The 16,249-nt window shown below is 38.0% G+C and overlaps 2 protein-coding genes across 2 annotated transcripts in view; one reads left to right on the forward strand and one right to left on the reverse strand.

The window, feature by feature from the left end:
* CMSS1 (cms1 ribosomal small subunit homolog) overlaps positions 1-16,249 on the forward strand; it is a 384,701-nt gene that overhangs the window by 114,571 nt on the left and 253,881 nt on the right. The window lies entirely within an intron of this gene.
* Positions 1-16,249, reverse strand: part of FILIP1L (filamin A interacting protein 1 like) — a 287,787-nt gene that overhangs the window by 88,911 nt on the left and 182,627 nt on the right. The window contains exons 3-5 of the mRNA XM_024759249.1: positions 10,358-10,610; positions 9,442-9,615; positions 2,699-2,877 (exon numbers count right to left, since the gene is read on the reverse strand). Coding sequence (XP_024615017.1) covers positions 2,699-2,877; positions 9,442-9,615; positions 10,358-10,600 — 596 coding nt within the window. The 5' untranslated portion in view covers positions 10,601-10,610. The remainder of the gene's footprint in view (positions 1-2,698; positions 2,878-9,441; positions 9,616-10,357; positions 10,611-16,249) is intronic.

Below are 16,249 nucleotides of genomic sequence, written 5' to 3' on the forward strand. Positions count from 1 at the left end.
TCCCATATCTTCTGGAGTGGCTAAACAGGGATTGAGAATCACTTCAGTCATTTTTTCCTATTTTTTGGTAATGGTTTGTTTACTTTCATTATTCTTCAAGACAAAAAACCTTTGCATCCTATATGGCTAAAAAATGTGATCTTTTAAATTCTCCCTCTTAAACTACTTTGATACATGTAGAAATACCGTTCTTAATATACTGATTCCTTGGTGTACAATTTACATTCGTCCCACTATTTTCCTTTTCCTCTAGCCCGTGGCCTTTGTTCCTAGTGCTCTTTTGTTCTCATTTCTCAGTGTTGTTCCTCTTTGCTCTCTTGATTTAAATAATCTTCACCATCTGCCTACCAGCTTTACAGTGTTACTTCTGGATAGCCCTCCTCAGCCTTCCTCCAGAAGATAGTAGAGAGACAATGGTGAACATTAGAACTATACCACCAACAGCCTTTCACATTTCCACCCTAAATCTGTATCCTCTTGCCTTCTCCATTAACGTGGTTAAGCCCCCCGGGGCAGGGACCTCCAGTACCTCTTTGTTCTATGGCAGGCAGCACTCTGACGATGGTCAATAAATGTTCATAATAATGAGAGATGAAAGGAAGTGTCCGTGTTCAACAAGTTAGTGCCAAATAAGTTTTGGAGGCCACAGGTGCCAAATCACAAGGGTTCGAAATAATATTTAATATGACATTGTCTCATTGAATAACAAATCCTATACTGTAAGGTCTGAGCCAAATCTTCCCTTAGTGCCAGACTTCTTTTGTTCCTTTAATCTGCCCCTGAAGATATTTTAGGTTCATGAGAGGCAAGGTAACAAGACCCCCTCTCTATGTAATGAGTAGAAAACAAACCCCTGATGAATGTAGAAAAAGAAACTGGATGTGAGGGCCATTGAATCTCTAGTGCTCTGAGGACTACCATGAAGTGCACTGAAAAGAAATGAAAGTTTGCCATTAGCGTAGCTATTATGTAACTTTGATTACCTAGTTAAAATATGAATTGTAAGTAGTCAAAACAGTTGAGGCTACTAGTATTTTAGAAAAGGGAACTCACAGTAATTTTTTTTTCTGTATTTTTCTGTGATTGTTAGAATCTAGCATCATTAGCTCTGTAACGCATAAGAGAAGTATACATGGAATAACAAAAGTGACATGAAGGTACAGTAAAAATTTGACATTACTAAGATTGGTTATTTTCTATCTTTGCAGTATTAATAGAGAGGAGTCATTGTTCTTTCAATTTAATATGAATGTTCATACTTTCTAAGGTAATCCAGAACAGAGGGTCAAAGTTGAGCAAAATAACCTGCTTTCCATACGGTTATAAAATGTTTACCAACCATTTTCTCCCTTTTTGTAGCCAAGCTTCTCTAAATACTAGTTTACATTTTAAGCTTCTGTGTTCTCGTTTCTTATTTATTCTTCAAAGTATTGCAATTTGGCTTCTGCCTTCACTGTTTTATTGAAAGGGCTCATTAAGTTCCTCAGTGTCTTCCTTGTTGCCATCTTGGGACATTTGGTCATCCTTTTCTGTATTATCTGGTACTGTTTGCTCACTCTTTGTTGAAAGTCTTCCCTTGCTTGGTTCCTTGCTTTCTTTTCTAGTTGTTCTAATCCTCCACCATTCTTCATTCCTTCTCAGCTTCCTTTCTTGACCCATTTTTCTGGAGGAAAACACTAATTTGATGGGTTGTTGTGTTGTTTTCTAGAGTTCCCATCTCAAAATTCTCTCCCCTCACCACACCAACACCCATAGCTTCAGCTATCACTGGCTACAAATACACATCACCAGCCCAGCCTTTTCCAGACCTGTATTTCTAACGGTGGGTTGTCTGTTTAGACACATCCTTCTCCCCACTGAACATTGGAATACACCAGGTACTTCATGCTCAACTTGTCTAAAATAGGACCCCCTCCATCTTTTGGACTATCTCCCCAACCAGAAATCCTGCAACAACAAAAAGCTGTGCCCCATTCCTGCTTTCTGTACCTTGGTGAAGAACTAGGAGTATAACTTCCTGTTTTCCTTGCTCTGCTCTCTAGTCACATTAGTCACTAATTCATATTGACTATACGTCATAAATAATTCTTGTTATGCCCCATCCTCCCTAACCCTATAGCCATTGGAACACATACCTGCCCCTGTCTTTCTTCCATCTTTCCTTAATGGTTCCTTAAGAAAGCATCCCTGATAACTCATTCTCCTTCTCATAATTTGTCATTTGCTCCTTCTTGCCAACAGTATAAAATCCAGCTGCTCATGTCTAACCGTTGCTTTTCTCACACCCTGTGCTGTAGCCATGTGGAAAGCTTTAGTTCCCTCAGTACCCATACTCTTCTCTTACCTCTATGCTGTGGCACTTGTTCCTGCCCCTGCCTTGTATGTGGTCTCCATTCTTGTTTGCACAGGGACTAGACCTGTTACCTCCTCTCTGCAGCTTTCACAGGGCACTCCCTTGAAGAATCAGTTGCCCAGCATTTATGTTTCCACAGTCCTGTCACACCCGGTTATTCTTGCGTTGTATTGATATTGTTTTTAAACATATCCTTTTCCTCACTCTTGGCCATGAGATTTTTGAGACCAGAGGTTGTCATATTTACCTTGTATCCCTGTATCCCTTGGTATAATGCCCAGCACATAGTGAGAGGTTAGTAAGAATTTGCAGAATAGGTCACTGTCTTGTCCAAAGTAGCCTTACCTTTCACGTTCCTGTTCTAGCAAGCTTATGAATTCATCACTCTTCTCCATGTATTCTTTATGTTTTCTCTTTTCTTCCTCCAACTCTAATATGGTTTGCCTGTGAGATTTTTCTACTGTTAAAAGCTGTTCCAGGATTCGTCTGTGAGATTCTTTATGTTTTTCCACGACTTTGTCCAACTACAAAAGAAAATACATTAATAGTCTAAGTACAAATCATTCATAATACTGCCATCTCTCCCTCTTTTAGAAATATCCAAGTTTTAACAAATTAATTCAACAGTGGGTTTATGATTTCCTTGTTTAGTTTTTTATCATTACTCTTGTTAATTGATACTTTTTGATGTTTCAACACAAATGTAACTTTCTTACTGTCTTTTTTTTTTGGCCGCACCACGTGGCTTGTGGGATCTTAGTTCCCATGTCATCTTTTTTTTTTTTTTAACCAGAAAGAAACATTGGTTCCTCTGTAAATATCTGAACAATTTCTCCATACCCCCTTTTTGCTACTTCCTTTTCTCTCCGGGGAAACCATATCAGAGAAATGTTGGAAAGTAAAGGAATCCTTGTACAGTGTTTGATTCTGCCACTTCCCTAGCTGCCCAGCCCTCCCTAAAGTACTCTGCTCATGTACATCTCTTGGATCCATGGTCTGTTTTTCAGTGCATTATTCATAAAGGTGTTTGTGTATTTTTTTCAAGTTCTTGTTAATCAATTCTGTGTTGGTATAGACCTGGTGTAAACACCAAGTCCTTTCTGGTTTCTGTGGCCTACTTATATCTCTATTATAAAACAATTACCCCGTGTCTTATTTACTTTTGTCTCCTCTGCTAGACTGTGAACTCCCTGAAAGCAGGGCCTACATTCTATTTTTCTTAAATTCTTAACATCTAATAGAGTGCTTTGCTTATAGTAGGTGCCCAGTATATGCTTACAGATTGAAAACAAAATAAGCAAGCAAGGAATCAAGAAAGAAAAGAGGGAAGTAGACTGATTAAAACAAAAGTGCTTCAGGATCTTTGACCAGTGATAAATTAAAATCCATTTAAGAACATGGTTTTGAAAGCATGTGACTGTCTAGATTAGTTAAATACTAAACTATAACTGATAATATTGGTTGATTTTGCCCTTTGCCTTTATTGTAAAAGACTGAAAATTTGTGACTCTGAATTTGAAGCCAGTTTAAATCATACATCCTTAAAAAGCACATACTTAACTAGGAATCCAAAGCACAAAAATGGCCAAATGATTTCAGAAAAAGAAGGGAATAAAGGTGTCCCAGCATACAGAACCCAACTGAACTCTAAATGCTTAGGCTGGTTGTCTAGTTTTCTAATATGGGTTTATAATGGTGCCTTAACACACACAAAATACTTCATTATGTCATATAGGTGATGATTTTTAATTAATGTGACCAATCCTTTTGTGGAAGCTGAAATTGCTAAGTTGTATTGCTTGCTGGCAGAGTCACTTTTAACTAATGACCATCCTCTGAGAGGGAGGTTGTAGTGTTAATTGTCCTGGGTCTCAAGCAACAACAGTTCTCTGAAAACTTCCAGTTGCCCAAACACTAGACTGCATTATAAGGGAAATTCAAATCAACTGCTTTTAGAATTTGAGAGTGAAATAGTAATAGAATCAGCCTTAATTTAGGGAGCTTGACATTTGACTTAGAGAAACATTCAATTTATCACAAAATCGGCCCTAGAATTAATAAATGAGTAATTATAATAGGTATTTAGTAAAGCATAAATGAATGACTAAGGGAGGCTTCATAAAGGAAACTTCCTCAGATAGCTTCTTGTAGTTGTATGGACATGAATATTAAACTTAGTTTAGCCCAAAAAGAGAAAAGAGAAGGTTTAGTTAATCTACTATTGCTTTCCATTGTGTTTTTCCTCCTTATTTTGTTTGTTTGCTTGTTTGTTTGTAGGGAAAAGGAAGGAAGGTTGGAAAGAATCATTGCCCTTTGTTACATAATCTCCTAAGGGCTCTCCCTTCCTTCAGCCTCACCCCCATCCAGCCTGTCCTGATCAGTGACAGCACAATCTTCCACCAGTGGGATTACTCCACTCTCCTATTCAGAGCTGAAAGGTTTCTCACCATCTGGCCTCCTGACACTTCCACCCCATTCTCATTCCGTACCTTCCCGTCTTTCTCACCCAGCCTTTAGCCACACCAGACTTCAAGTAGTTCTTAGAACACACCGTGGTGCTTCAAGACTGCTTTTTTCAGTGCCGGGACATAGAAACCTTTTTCCCCTTCCACTCAAAACTTTTCCTGTTCTTCCTTTTTGGCTTTCTCTGGTCACTCCTGAGTAGAATTATTTGTTTCTTCATATCAGTGAAATGTCTAATTCTCTGGGTTTTCCTTCTCTCACCTTCCATGACTCTTGAAGAATGGCCTATATTTACTGCATGCTGTTTAGTGCTAAGGACCTCATGTTTGTCAACAGCAGAAATTGGAAAGGTGTGAAATAGGGACCTTGCAGAGGGAAAGTTCCCAAAGAAAGTGTAAGTGATTCTAGATATGTTTTAGCTTATGCTTGAAGTTTTATTCTGTGCCTTCGTTTCTCCATACCCAAAATGCCTCTTAGAAAATATGCCAGTTGTTCTTAATTCAGTCTCTTCTTCATTCCTACAGATCAAATGATGGACCTGAGCTTGTCTGAACTCATTTCATTTTCCACCAGTTGTGTGTGTGTGCTTGGCCTAGCCACTTAACCGTTGTGTACTTCAGGTTTTTCGATTATAAATGTAGTGGTTGGGCTTGATTTCTAAGATCAATTGTATTGCCACAGTTTTCTCAAGGCAACAACTATTTATTAAGCGTCTATTATGCTATATGCATTTAGTACTATGATAGTTGCCATGGGAGAATTTTAAAGTCTCAATGCTTATACTCTTACTAGGCCGATAAGATATAGACACTAAACAGTTAGGAGCAGTATAAGGTGGTATATCATTAAGCACTAAGGGACTATCAAAGAACCACTGCCCCTTTTTGATCTAGCTCCACTTGTGGATTGAATGAAGCCTGGGGAAGAAAACAGGAAGACTCAGTCACTTTAGGGAGTGTCAGGGGAAGAAAGATTAAAAAGATAACTCATTAATGTTTACTGTGCAATGACAAGCTTATCATTTTAGCTTCCCTGATGTCATATCCTACCCGCAACCGCTAATACAGTCCAACTCCTTGCCTAGGATGAAGGAAGTGCAATGTGTTCCCATAGGTTGGATTCTCCCGTGGTCAAAAAGAATGAAGGACAGAGAGATCGTCAGTCTTTTTGCTTTGGTTGCTTAATATATGTTTAGGAAAGAATAATGCCCTTTGTTTTAATAGCTCCTGAGTCACAGACCACCCTAATTTGGGGCTTTGTCTTCTTTCTGAGCTATGGCTTTGGTTCTCTTTGTTCTTTTTTGTTGGCTCTTTGAAGATTGTCTTTTTCTTTGATTACCCTGAATATACTAGTAGAGATAAAGCTGGTTCAGACAGTAGAGAAATTATTTGGCTGTTTTAGTAGATCAAAGGTAACCAAATATGCTATTCATAAAATGCTCCATCTTCTTCCCTGTCTTTACTGAAACCTGGTTTTCCTGGATAATGCTAGCATCCTAAAATAGAGACTGCCCATTCTCACACTGCCTCAGTATCTCAGATACTGGAAATGGGGGCATGATTCTTGTCTCAGCATGACCCCTACCGGACTCTTCTGAAAGCCCTTCCTTGTTTTGCTGTCACCCTGAATGGTGATAGTCCTGTGTCATTCTTATTTGGTCATCTACTGAGCTTCAGGTCACTCTCACAATATACCTCTCAACTGTCCATCTTGGTAGCATTCTGGGTGTGCCAGCTCACCCAGCCATGCTCAGAAGTGAAAAACCAGAGGCTATACTGCAAAATGAATATGTCTTTTGGTTCCTAGCACTGGAAGTTTGTGGATTACAGAAGAGGAAGATTGAAAATATGTGGAGCCAGAAGCTAGTCTGAGGAAATTTCCCTTTTTAGTTCCTGGCTTCAGGATTTCTCTAGCTCCATGTAAAGCTCATCCATGCACTTAAGAGTATGCTAGATATTTTATCTAATGTTTTTATGTATTTTTTAGTGATATGATTTCATGATATGTCATCCACAATGTTTCTGGAAATGGAATTTCTTTATGTTCTACTTGAGTAACCCCTACTCATTCTCTGGAACTTGGCTTTCCTGATTCTTCTATCTCAATTCGATCCCCCATTATACTCCCTCATAGTGCTTTGTGGTTTTCACCAAAAAAATTAACATAGTGTGTATTATATACTTATTGTGTGATCACTTGTTGTCTGTCACTCTTAAAAGAGACATTAAGCACCCTGAAGACAGGAAGCACAGCTATTTTTATACAATGAAAATTATGAAATGAAATTTAAAAGCTGAACTATATAGTTGCTTAAACTAAGTATCAATACTTTAAGAATTGCCCTAAGGTAATGCTAATAAGGTATGCAGATTCTTTTATTATAGTACTTGATAAATCCAAACTATTGTTATATTTTTCTTGATATCTTTTTTGGAAGAACTAAGAATATGTTAGGCCATTAACTCAAGTATCTTTTTTAAGGTAACTTTTAGTATAGAAGCCTAGGTTGGAAAGGAATAGGAGGTTAAAACTGTTCTGAACTCTGAGTTTTTCCCTCCCTCTCTCCCCATCCACATCCTTTGTTCTAGCTTGCAGGCGTCCACCTTAAGTCAGTGTTCCTAACATATGACATAGCTGAGAACAGTTTGTTTTTCTAAGATATTTTGCCTTATGACTAGATAAATCCCCTTTAGTTTACCCTAGACATGGTTGAGATTTCTCACATTTTTTAAAAAGAACATTCTGAGGAAAATAAAAGGAGGAAGATAGAGGAAAACAAAATAATAAATTTTTAGCATGCACATCCTTACCCTGATGTAATTAGGGTGCCCCCTGGTATGGTCTTAGTGGGAACACCCCACTTTATTTCTTTTCTTCAGCCCTATCTAGGGACTCCTAGTCAGAATTTCCCTTTATTGTTTATTTTCTGGATATCCCCTCTCACCCATTACTTCCTAGATAGAGGAAAAGGGTAGGCAACTGGGTTGTTGGGTAGATAGAATTGTAGGGCCTTCAAGGAACTGGGAGAGACTGGTAGCTGAGGAGAGAAATCTATCAGGGGGAAGTAGGCAAGAGAAGAAAACGGACAAATCATGGAGATGGGAATGTAAGAAGTGTGTGTGTGTGTGTGTGTGTGTGTGTGTGTGTGTGTGTGTGTGTGTGTGTAGGGGTATCTGTTGGTTGAGTAATCAAGGAAGGTTGGATTCATAAAGCAGGGCCAAATATGGGTAACTTTTAGGGACACTTTGCAGAGTTAGGATTGCAAGCATTTGCAGAGAGAGTGTTTCCAGTTTTGCCTGTGTACAATAGAATTATTTACTTACAAAAGTAACTAAAACTTTTCTTACTGATTTCAGGATAAGTTTGGAATTATTCTGTTTCATTTTACTCTGAAATGTTGAGGGGTTGTGCCATTTGTGGAGTTTTGTGAGTATATGTTCAGTGATAATTAACTTGCATTTGCACTTATACTGGTTGGGGAATTTGTGCTTAATGCTGTTTCACAGTCACTGTGTTGGGAGCCAGAATACAGTTTTAACACTATTGACTTGAATGAGGCTTCGGCTCCTCTTGTTTAAAATTTGGATTAAAGCGCAATCAACAGACTTTGGGTGGTCTCATCCTCACCCTCACCCCTCAGAGAAGCAGATCCATATGACCAAACTCTTTCACAATTTGGCAAGATGGTAGGCTTCTGTCATGAGACACTCAAGACAAGAATAGCAAGGACATTAGAGGTCAGTCCTGAGGTAGGTTGCCAGAGCATATGTGGGGGAAATTTGCCCAAAATTTGCTTTCACTCTCTCTAGCCTTAACTTATGCTCCTAGTTGTTTACTTTTTATAAAAATGAAAAATTATGAAAATTTCCATTGAGGTCTCAGAAGAAAATAGAAGAATAAAATAAGGATGCCAAGGAGTTTCAGAAATATCAGCAAGTAAAAGAGCAAGCAGTGCTGTATCTTTGTGCAATGGTGGCCGTGTTGAGACTGTTCATCTTTGCTGTTGTCATTGTTGGGCATACTTGGTGGGAGAAAAGTCTTTACTGTCATTAAACTTTTGAAGGAAAAGAAGTTATGTGTTCATCTAAAATGTATGCTTTCTAAAACTCTGTTTCCTGGATAATTCTTCAGATCGTTTCCATTCATGCTCAGAATTTCTATGACATAATACTTCAGTGTTTTCAAAGAAATTAACTTCTATGGTTAAACTTTATCTGTTTTTTATTATTGCCTTCAGATCTCCAAAAGAAGTGCAGATTCCTCTGTGTGTGTGTGTGTGTGTGTCTGGGTCTGAGTGTGTATGTCTGTGTGTATCTGTGTGTGTCTGTGTGTCTATGTGTTTATACAAGAGGGAAAGAGGGGGAGAGAGAAAAAGAGAGGAATTCTCTTGGATTTGTTAGGTTTTAGTCTGATGTCAAGAAACAAACCCAGTGGGAACATCCCATCCATGATTTATTCTCCTTTTCTTTCCTGTAGAGCTTGTAGTATTTATCTACCTGGGGTAGATTTTAAACATACAACTATAAATAATCGAAAAAGGAGTTACATGTCCTGCTCACCTGCCAGGCCTAGTGCTTTACTGGCTGGTGAGCTTACTCGGTACACACCCCTGATGTGATACATACCTCATTCATTGGTTTCTCATAGATGTCCTCCTGCCAAGGGGCAGATTTTGCTTGAAAAGCATCTCGCTGGAGAGCTTCTAGCACCTTTTTTGGAGTGACAAACCCATACTGAGCTTCCAGCAAAGCCAAGTCCATTTTATCAGCCTTTAAAATGCCTATGACTTCATCTCGAGCCTGCAGGAACAAAAAGCATTTCAGAAAGCCCACTTTATCTACCAGCAGTCTCTGCAAGTGATTTCTTGTGTAGTTGAATATTTTTTCTCTTCTCCTTCAAATATAAACAAATCATATTTGGTTATAGCACCTTTTAGAAAAGGTAGCAAAACTATGTCCCTTTACTTCATCCTTCTTACAGTCTAGTTACACATTAATAATGTTTTTAAAAGCGATCACTATACAACATGGGGAGACTCTACATTTTTTATTGTGTTTGACAAGCAGATAACATGATATGCCTCAATGGACTGGCATTTTCATTTTCAGGGATAGGAAATAAGATTCTCCTATATATGTAGCAGCTGTTTTTAGTTTTTTGTATAGGTTAATAATGCCAGGGCAAGTCTAGGAGCCAGTTCATGTGAGGTACAAAAGCACCTATTGTTATTTAAACCAGTCCAGAAGTCATCCGCTATTATTGTTACCCATACGTGCCTCTGCACTGAAGCTTGTGAGCAGCATGGGCAGAGGATGTGACCTTTCACAATGTGCATGCCAATCGCATGTCATAACAACAGCCCTTTTAGATGTGATTAATTGCTCTTCGTGCTGCCAGAAGAGAATTCTGTGAATGTGTACTTTGATTTCATGTATATACAAGTATGAAGCACAAATACCTATTTCTGTGGCAGCCACCACACAAAATTCATAAGCAGCCTTCCCCTTGAAGCAGAAGGGGGATAATTCTAACCCAGCTGACCTGCAGTTCTCCCTCCAGAATGCTGAGAAGAAATAATAAGTCGTCTCTTGAGAGGTCTTCTCCTTGGTGGCCATTACCACTGTGTGACTTAGGATATGGAAGCATTGCATCCGACTCACTGGTGGGGTCTTTGTCTTGCTGTCTCTGCTTCATGTTCTCAGGACCTTGGAAACTGTAGTCTTCACTATGTCTTGGAAATTGCTTTTGGGCTGAGCCCTCCGTGTCACTGCTTCTGGAACGCATTCGTTAAGGGCTGGAAAGAAGGAAGACAATTTGTAACTCTTAGTGGAAGTAGAGTTTTAATAAGAGCTCCTATTACTGCTTTGACAAGTCTGCACTCTTGTTATATTTACCACAGCCAAAGACTCGATCTTTCTGAAGTCTACAGCAGAGAAGGGCATTAGCAGATTCATAAATCACAGTCTTATTTACACTTCTGTTTTTAAAATCAACATTTTAAAAAATGTGTTCTGCTTTGATTAAGGCCACTTATGTCCATGGGTAAACAGACTGTGTATTTGAACTTCATCTGCCAAGCATTCCACTTCAGGGACCTGGGTCATACCTCCAACCTAGGCCTAAGTGCTTACATAAGATGTACTTAACGTAATAGTAAAATGGTAAATTTGCTAATTGTTCTAACTTTCTTCAGATTCACGTTATAGTGTTTCCTTGTGGAAGTTTAAAAAGAGTTTTTAAATTTCTTAGCCTTTGGTGCTTTAAGAGACAAGCATCAGAATTACAAAATACTTTGGGTTATTTTGTTATGACAGTAAAGTCTAATATTAAAGGAATGAAGGCTTGGTCCCTGGCTGTATCCTTGACATTCTGCTAAAATTCCAGAGCTGACCTCAGATAAGTCAAGGACTTATATTTAGGACCCTTATCTACAAAATAAGAACACTAGTGCCTATAGTATTTAACCATTATGAAAACAATATAAAATAAATTAATATTTGAGGGACATATTAGTTCCACATCTGATTATATAATTATCCAAATTAATTTACAATAGCAAGATAATTTTTTCCGCCTTCAAGGTTTGTAATGGAAAGAGAAAACATCAAGTGAACTTATAGTCTGCTTCAGTGATGTTCAAGCAGATTGTTAATTTTACTCATTCCTAAAAATCATGAAACTTTCATCATTATTTTTTTAATATTTATTTATTTTCTATGTTTTTTGGCTGTGTCAGGTCTTAGTTATGGCATGTGGGGATCTTTTATTGCGGTGCAGGCTCTTGGTTGTGGTGCGGGCTCTTCGTTGTGGCACGGGCTTCTCTCTAGTTGTGGTGCCCAGGCTCCAGGGCACGTGGGCTCTGTAGTGGCGGCACTCAGGCTTAGTTGCCCCGTGGTATGTTGGATCTTAGTTCCCCGACCAGGGTTGGAACCCGTGTCCCCTGAATTGGAAGGTGGATTCTTTACCCCTGGACCACCAGGGAAGTCCCTTTCATCATTATTGGTACATTGCTTTTCATTTGTAATAATATTTCTTTAAAAATCTGGAGGGAATTCCCTGACGGTCCAGCGCTTGGGACTGTGCGCTTCTACTGCAGGGGGCACGCATTCGATCCCTGGTCTGGGAACTAGGATCCCACATGCTGTGCACAGCGTGACCAAAAAAAAAAATCTGGAAAGGTCAAGCATACAGAAAAGTATGGAAATATAATTAATCACTACATGCTAGCACACAGATTTGTAAAATCCTAATGTACTATATACATTAGAAAACAGTTTTTTAAGTAAAATATTGATATTATCGATATAGTAGAAGTCCCTATGTACCTCTTCCTTAACCCACTCTATACCCGCCCTACCCCAGAAGTAACCATCTTGAATTTGGTGTTTATTATTCCCACGCATGTTTTATACTTTATACTTTTAATGCATGTGTATATATTGCTGAGCAATATATAGTATTGCTTTGCAGATTTTCAAACCTAATGTAAATACAGCATATTGAACGTATCATTCTGAAAATGTTTTTTCATCCTATATTTTGGAGATTCTTTCTTGCTGCATTTTACTTATTTTACGTATTTAACTGCTATATAGTATTGCATTATATGAATAGGCCACCATTTACTTATCTATTTTACTGTTGATGGATGTTTAAATAGTTTACTTTTTTTAGTATTAGAAAAAATGCAGCTGTGAACATTCTTGTGCATTTTTTTTTTCCTGTGAACATCCATTTCTTCAGGCAGTATTCTTTACAGCATAGGAATGGGATTTTGGCTCTCCTAAATGGAGTACCAATTTATAGCAGAGTGTAAGAGTTCTCATTGCTGTGTATCTTCATCAATGCTTGCTATTAGGGAATTTATAATTTTTACCAATATGGTAAGTGAAATGGTATCTGACTTTTTAATTGGTATTCTATAACTAATGAGAGCAGGCATCCTTTTATGTGTTTAGAGCCCCTTTGAATTTCTTCATAAATTGCTTATTCATAGTCTTTGCCCATTTTTCTTTTGTATTATTTGTCTTTTTCTTATGAATTTGTAGGAATTCGTTACATACTCTATAAATAACTGTTTTGTTGATTATATGTTTTGATGTTATCTTTTCTGTAGCTTACATTTTCACTTTGTGTCTTTTGTGGTATAGAAGTTTTACGTTTTAATTTAGTCAAGTTTATCAATTTTTAAATCAGTTCTTTTCTTTATAATTTGCATTGGAAAGCAAAATTTGAACAGTGGCAGTATAAAAGAATGGCTAAGACCATGGACTCTGGAACCACTCTGCCTGAGTTCAAATCTCTCCTCCATTACTTATTGGCTATAAAACTCTGGACAAGTTACTTAATACCTCTGTGCCTTTCTCATCTGTAAAATGAGGATGATAGTAGTAGTATATTTATAACCTGAAGTTGGTGTGAGGATTAACTGAGTCAACACATGTCACATGTTTGCAACATACCTCATACAAAATTGTCACTCAATAAACATTAGCTTTTATTATTAACTTTATTTTTATTCCCCCAATTTTATAGTGTTTCTCTATTACCTTTATAGTTAGAAAAACTTTTCAAGAATTGAAGCAAGTTTATTTGATTACCTCTTTCATCTAATGAGTTGTGAGCCGTGAATAAAGGGAGAAAGAAAAGAAGAATGAAAGAATGGCTTTGTGTCTTTCTTGGGTACTGTGTTTAAGAAGTGACTCTTACCACTCCCAGCTTGCTGGCACCACTTGAGAAACCTGAGTGTAGAACAGTTTAGGAACCTTGAGGACTTCACAGCCAACCAGCTAAGCCTCCATTCATCTCTCCACCCATCCTTCAACAAGCATTTATTGAAGGCCCACTGTGTTTCATGCACTAAATTGGTTATTTATGGTGTGGCTTTCTTACTTCCCTTAATACAAGTGATATATTTTCAAATGTAAGGTTTATGGAAATAGTTCGTAAATCTGGGATCATGAAAAGTGCACTGAACTAGACAGAAGTCATGTGACAAGAATTCTGTCACAAATCAGCTATCGGATTAGTTAAGACACTGACCCTCTCTGAGGGCAGTGCCCTGAATCGTGAAGTGAGGAGGGGGTGAGGAGGTGATCTCTGTGGCCCCCTTTCTCCTGGGATGTATAACGATTCTTGCCACTGTGCCTTTCTTTTAGCATAGATTATCAATAGTATATTTAAAAGACATGGGTTTGTGGGTCTGCATCGTATAGGAAATCCACAGAAATCTAAATGCTACATATGGACTACATATGGACCTGTGACTTTTGATTTTCACCAGAGGAGAGATCACAGGTAAAAGACAATGCTTAAGGAAATAATCCCAGCAATAATTTTCAACTGAGAATTTTCAGTAGCCTCATCATAACAATCAGGATGTAAAAGCAGAACTTGAAGGTGTTTATTGCCTTACGTGTTTATTATTTACATACTTTATTTGTCAGTAACAAACCAACTATCAAGTGATACTAGTGGGACACCCTGCCTTGAAGTTACAATGTCCATCTGGAGAAATTTAAAACATTCATTTTCAAAATTTTAACAAGTCACATAATGTGTTTTCTCTACAACTCATGTTCTTTCTTACTTCCCTCCATCACACATTTATTTACTCTATTAGACGCTGGAGTTAGACAGTGATGGTGGTGATGGTGGTGGTAATGATGATGACAGCTAATACTTACTGAGCAGTTACTACCTGCCAGGCATTCTTCTAAGCATTTTACATTTATTAACTCATTCAATTCTTATAACAACCCTATGAGGTAGGGAATATTATTATCTCCATCTACAGCAAAGAAATGGAAGCACAGATGAAGGTTACACAGCTAATAAGAGGCAGAACTGGGATGTGAATCCAGGCAACCTGGCTCCAGAATCTGTGCTCTTAAAAATCATGTGTCATGCTATTATTATACTGTACTGCCAAAGACAGATGGCTATAGACACTCTGTCTGAAATGGATACAGAGACCATGTGTGAAAAATGCTTATAGCCTTGCTGAAGAGATTACTTATCAATAATTACAATACAGATGAACAGTGGTCTGTGGCAGTAGTTGTCACTGACTCTCCCCTACGTAGCCAAGGAAGGATTTATTTATTTGAGAAAAGCAAAGACATAGAAGGAGTACATTTTTATGTAGGGATAGAAGGTTGAGGATATATAAGATTTACGACTGTGGAAAACCCCATTATGTGTGTATTTATGTGTTTATAAATAATATTCCTATACTAGCATATTAATATATGCTATGTACCTTATGAAAACATATTCAAAAAGGAAAAATATTAATAAAAAAATAAGATATCTAATTATTTTTCTCCCACCCCATTGGATTGTCTTAAACACCTCAGAAAGATCATTGCTCTGGCCTATAGGAGTAATGGAAGGTTGTTAATGTAGACCAGATATGTTTAAAACAAATAAATATTACATACCACTTTATTTACAGATATGTTCTCACATGAAGGGCAGGGCCATCCATGTCTTCCACCAAATATTAATAGTCTCCATTCATATGTCTCATAGGGTTTCTGACCTGATGCATCATAACTAATGGCTGTTCAACAGTGAATGGTTTGCTCTTTCTATTTTGTGGCCTATTCCACAACTTAGATAATATTGCTAAATAACAATGGCTCAAAATTGTATGGGCCACTCTGCATTTTCAGTCATCTTGCAGCTCAGCTGGGTGTGAATGGTCTAAGATGGGCTCACTCCCATATCTGACTGTCAGCTAGTTGGGCTAGATCTCAGCTGGATCATCTCATCTCTGCTCCACATGGGCTTTCAACCTCTGGTAGGCTAGACCAGGCTTCCCCTTATGGTGGTCTCAGGTCAGCATCTCAAGAGTGTGAGACCCCAAGGCCTTATTTTTATTGGTGAAAGAATGGCATGCTAGCCCAAATTCAGGAAGTGGGGAAATAGATTTGCCTCTTGATGGAAGGAGCTGCAGAGTCACATTGCAGAGGATGGGGAAGACTTAGTTAACTGCAGCCATCTTTGAAAAACTCTAGGTCTGTCACACTTACAGATTCAGACTTCTGTGAAAATCAAATAAAAATCTAATTTAAAAGAGGGGTAAAATATATTTGGTTCTTTACTTCTTTTAGTTTCCTGGAAGCATAAGTTTATTTCTATGATTTCTGTGATGCATTCCTGTGCTTTCCTCTTACCCACATATTCATATGTGGAAAAATAGCCTACTGATAAGAATCAACTTGTATTCTGCTACTAATCAATAAGGATTCCTCTAACCACCATTAATCTTATCCAAGGTATGCCTTCCAGAATTCCAAGATAATATAAGTTTCTATTTAGCAGGGTAGCTTGCTAAGCATTGCTCATAAGTAGTGCTCTTTGAGTTTAAGTCAACCCTGAACTGCTACAGAAAACTGAATGGTTCTCTGTATATGTTCTATCTTCCCT

Source organism: Neophocaena asiaeorientalis, unplaced genomic scaffold (assembly GCF_003031525.2).
Source record: "Neophocaena asiaeorientalis asiaeorientalis breed wild unplaced genomic scaffold, Neophocaena_asiaeorientalis_V1.1 scaffold197, whole genome shotgun sequence".
Classification (NCBI taxonomy): Eukaryota; Metazoa; Chordata; class Mammalia; order Artiodactyla; family Phocoenidae; genus Neophocaena; species Neophocaena asiaeorientalis.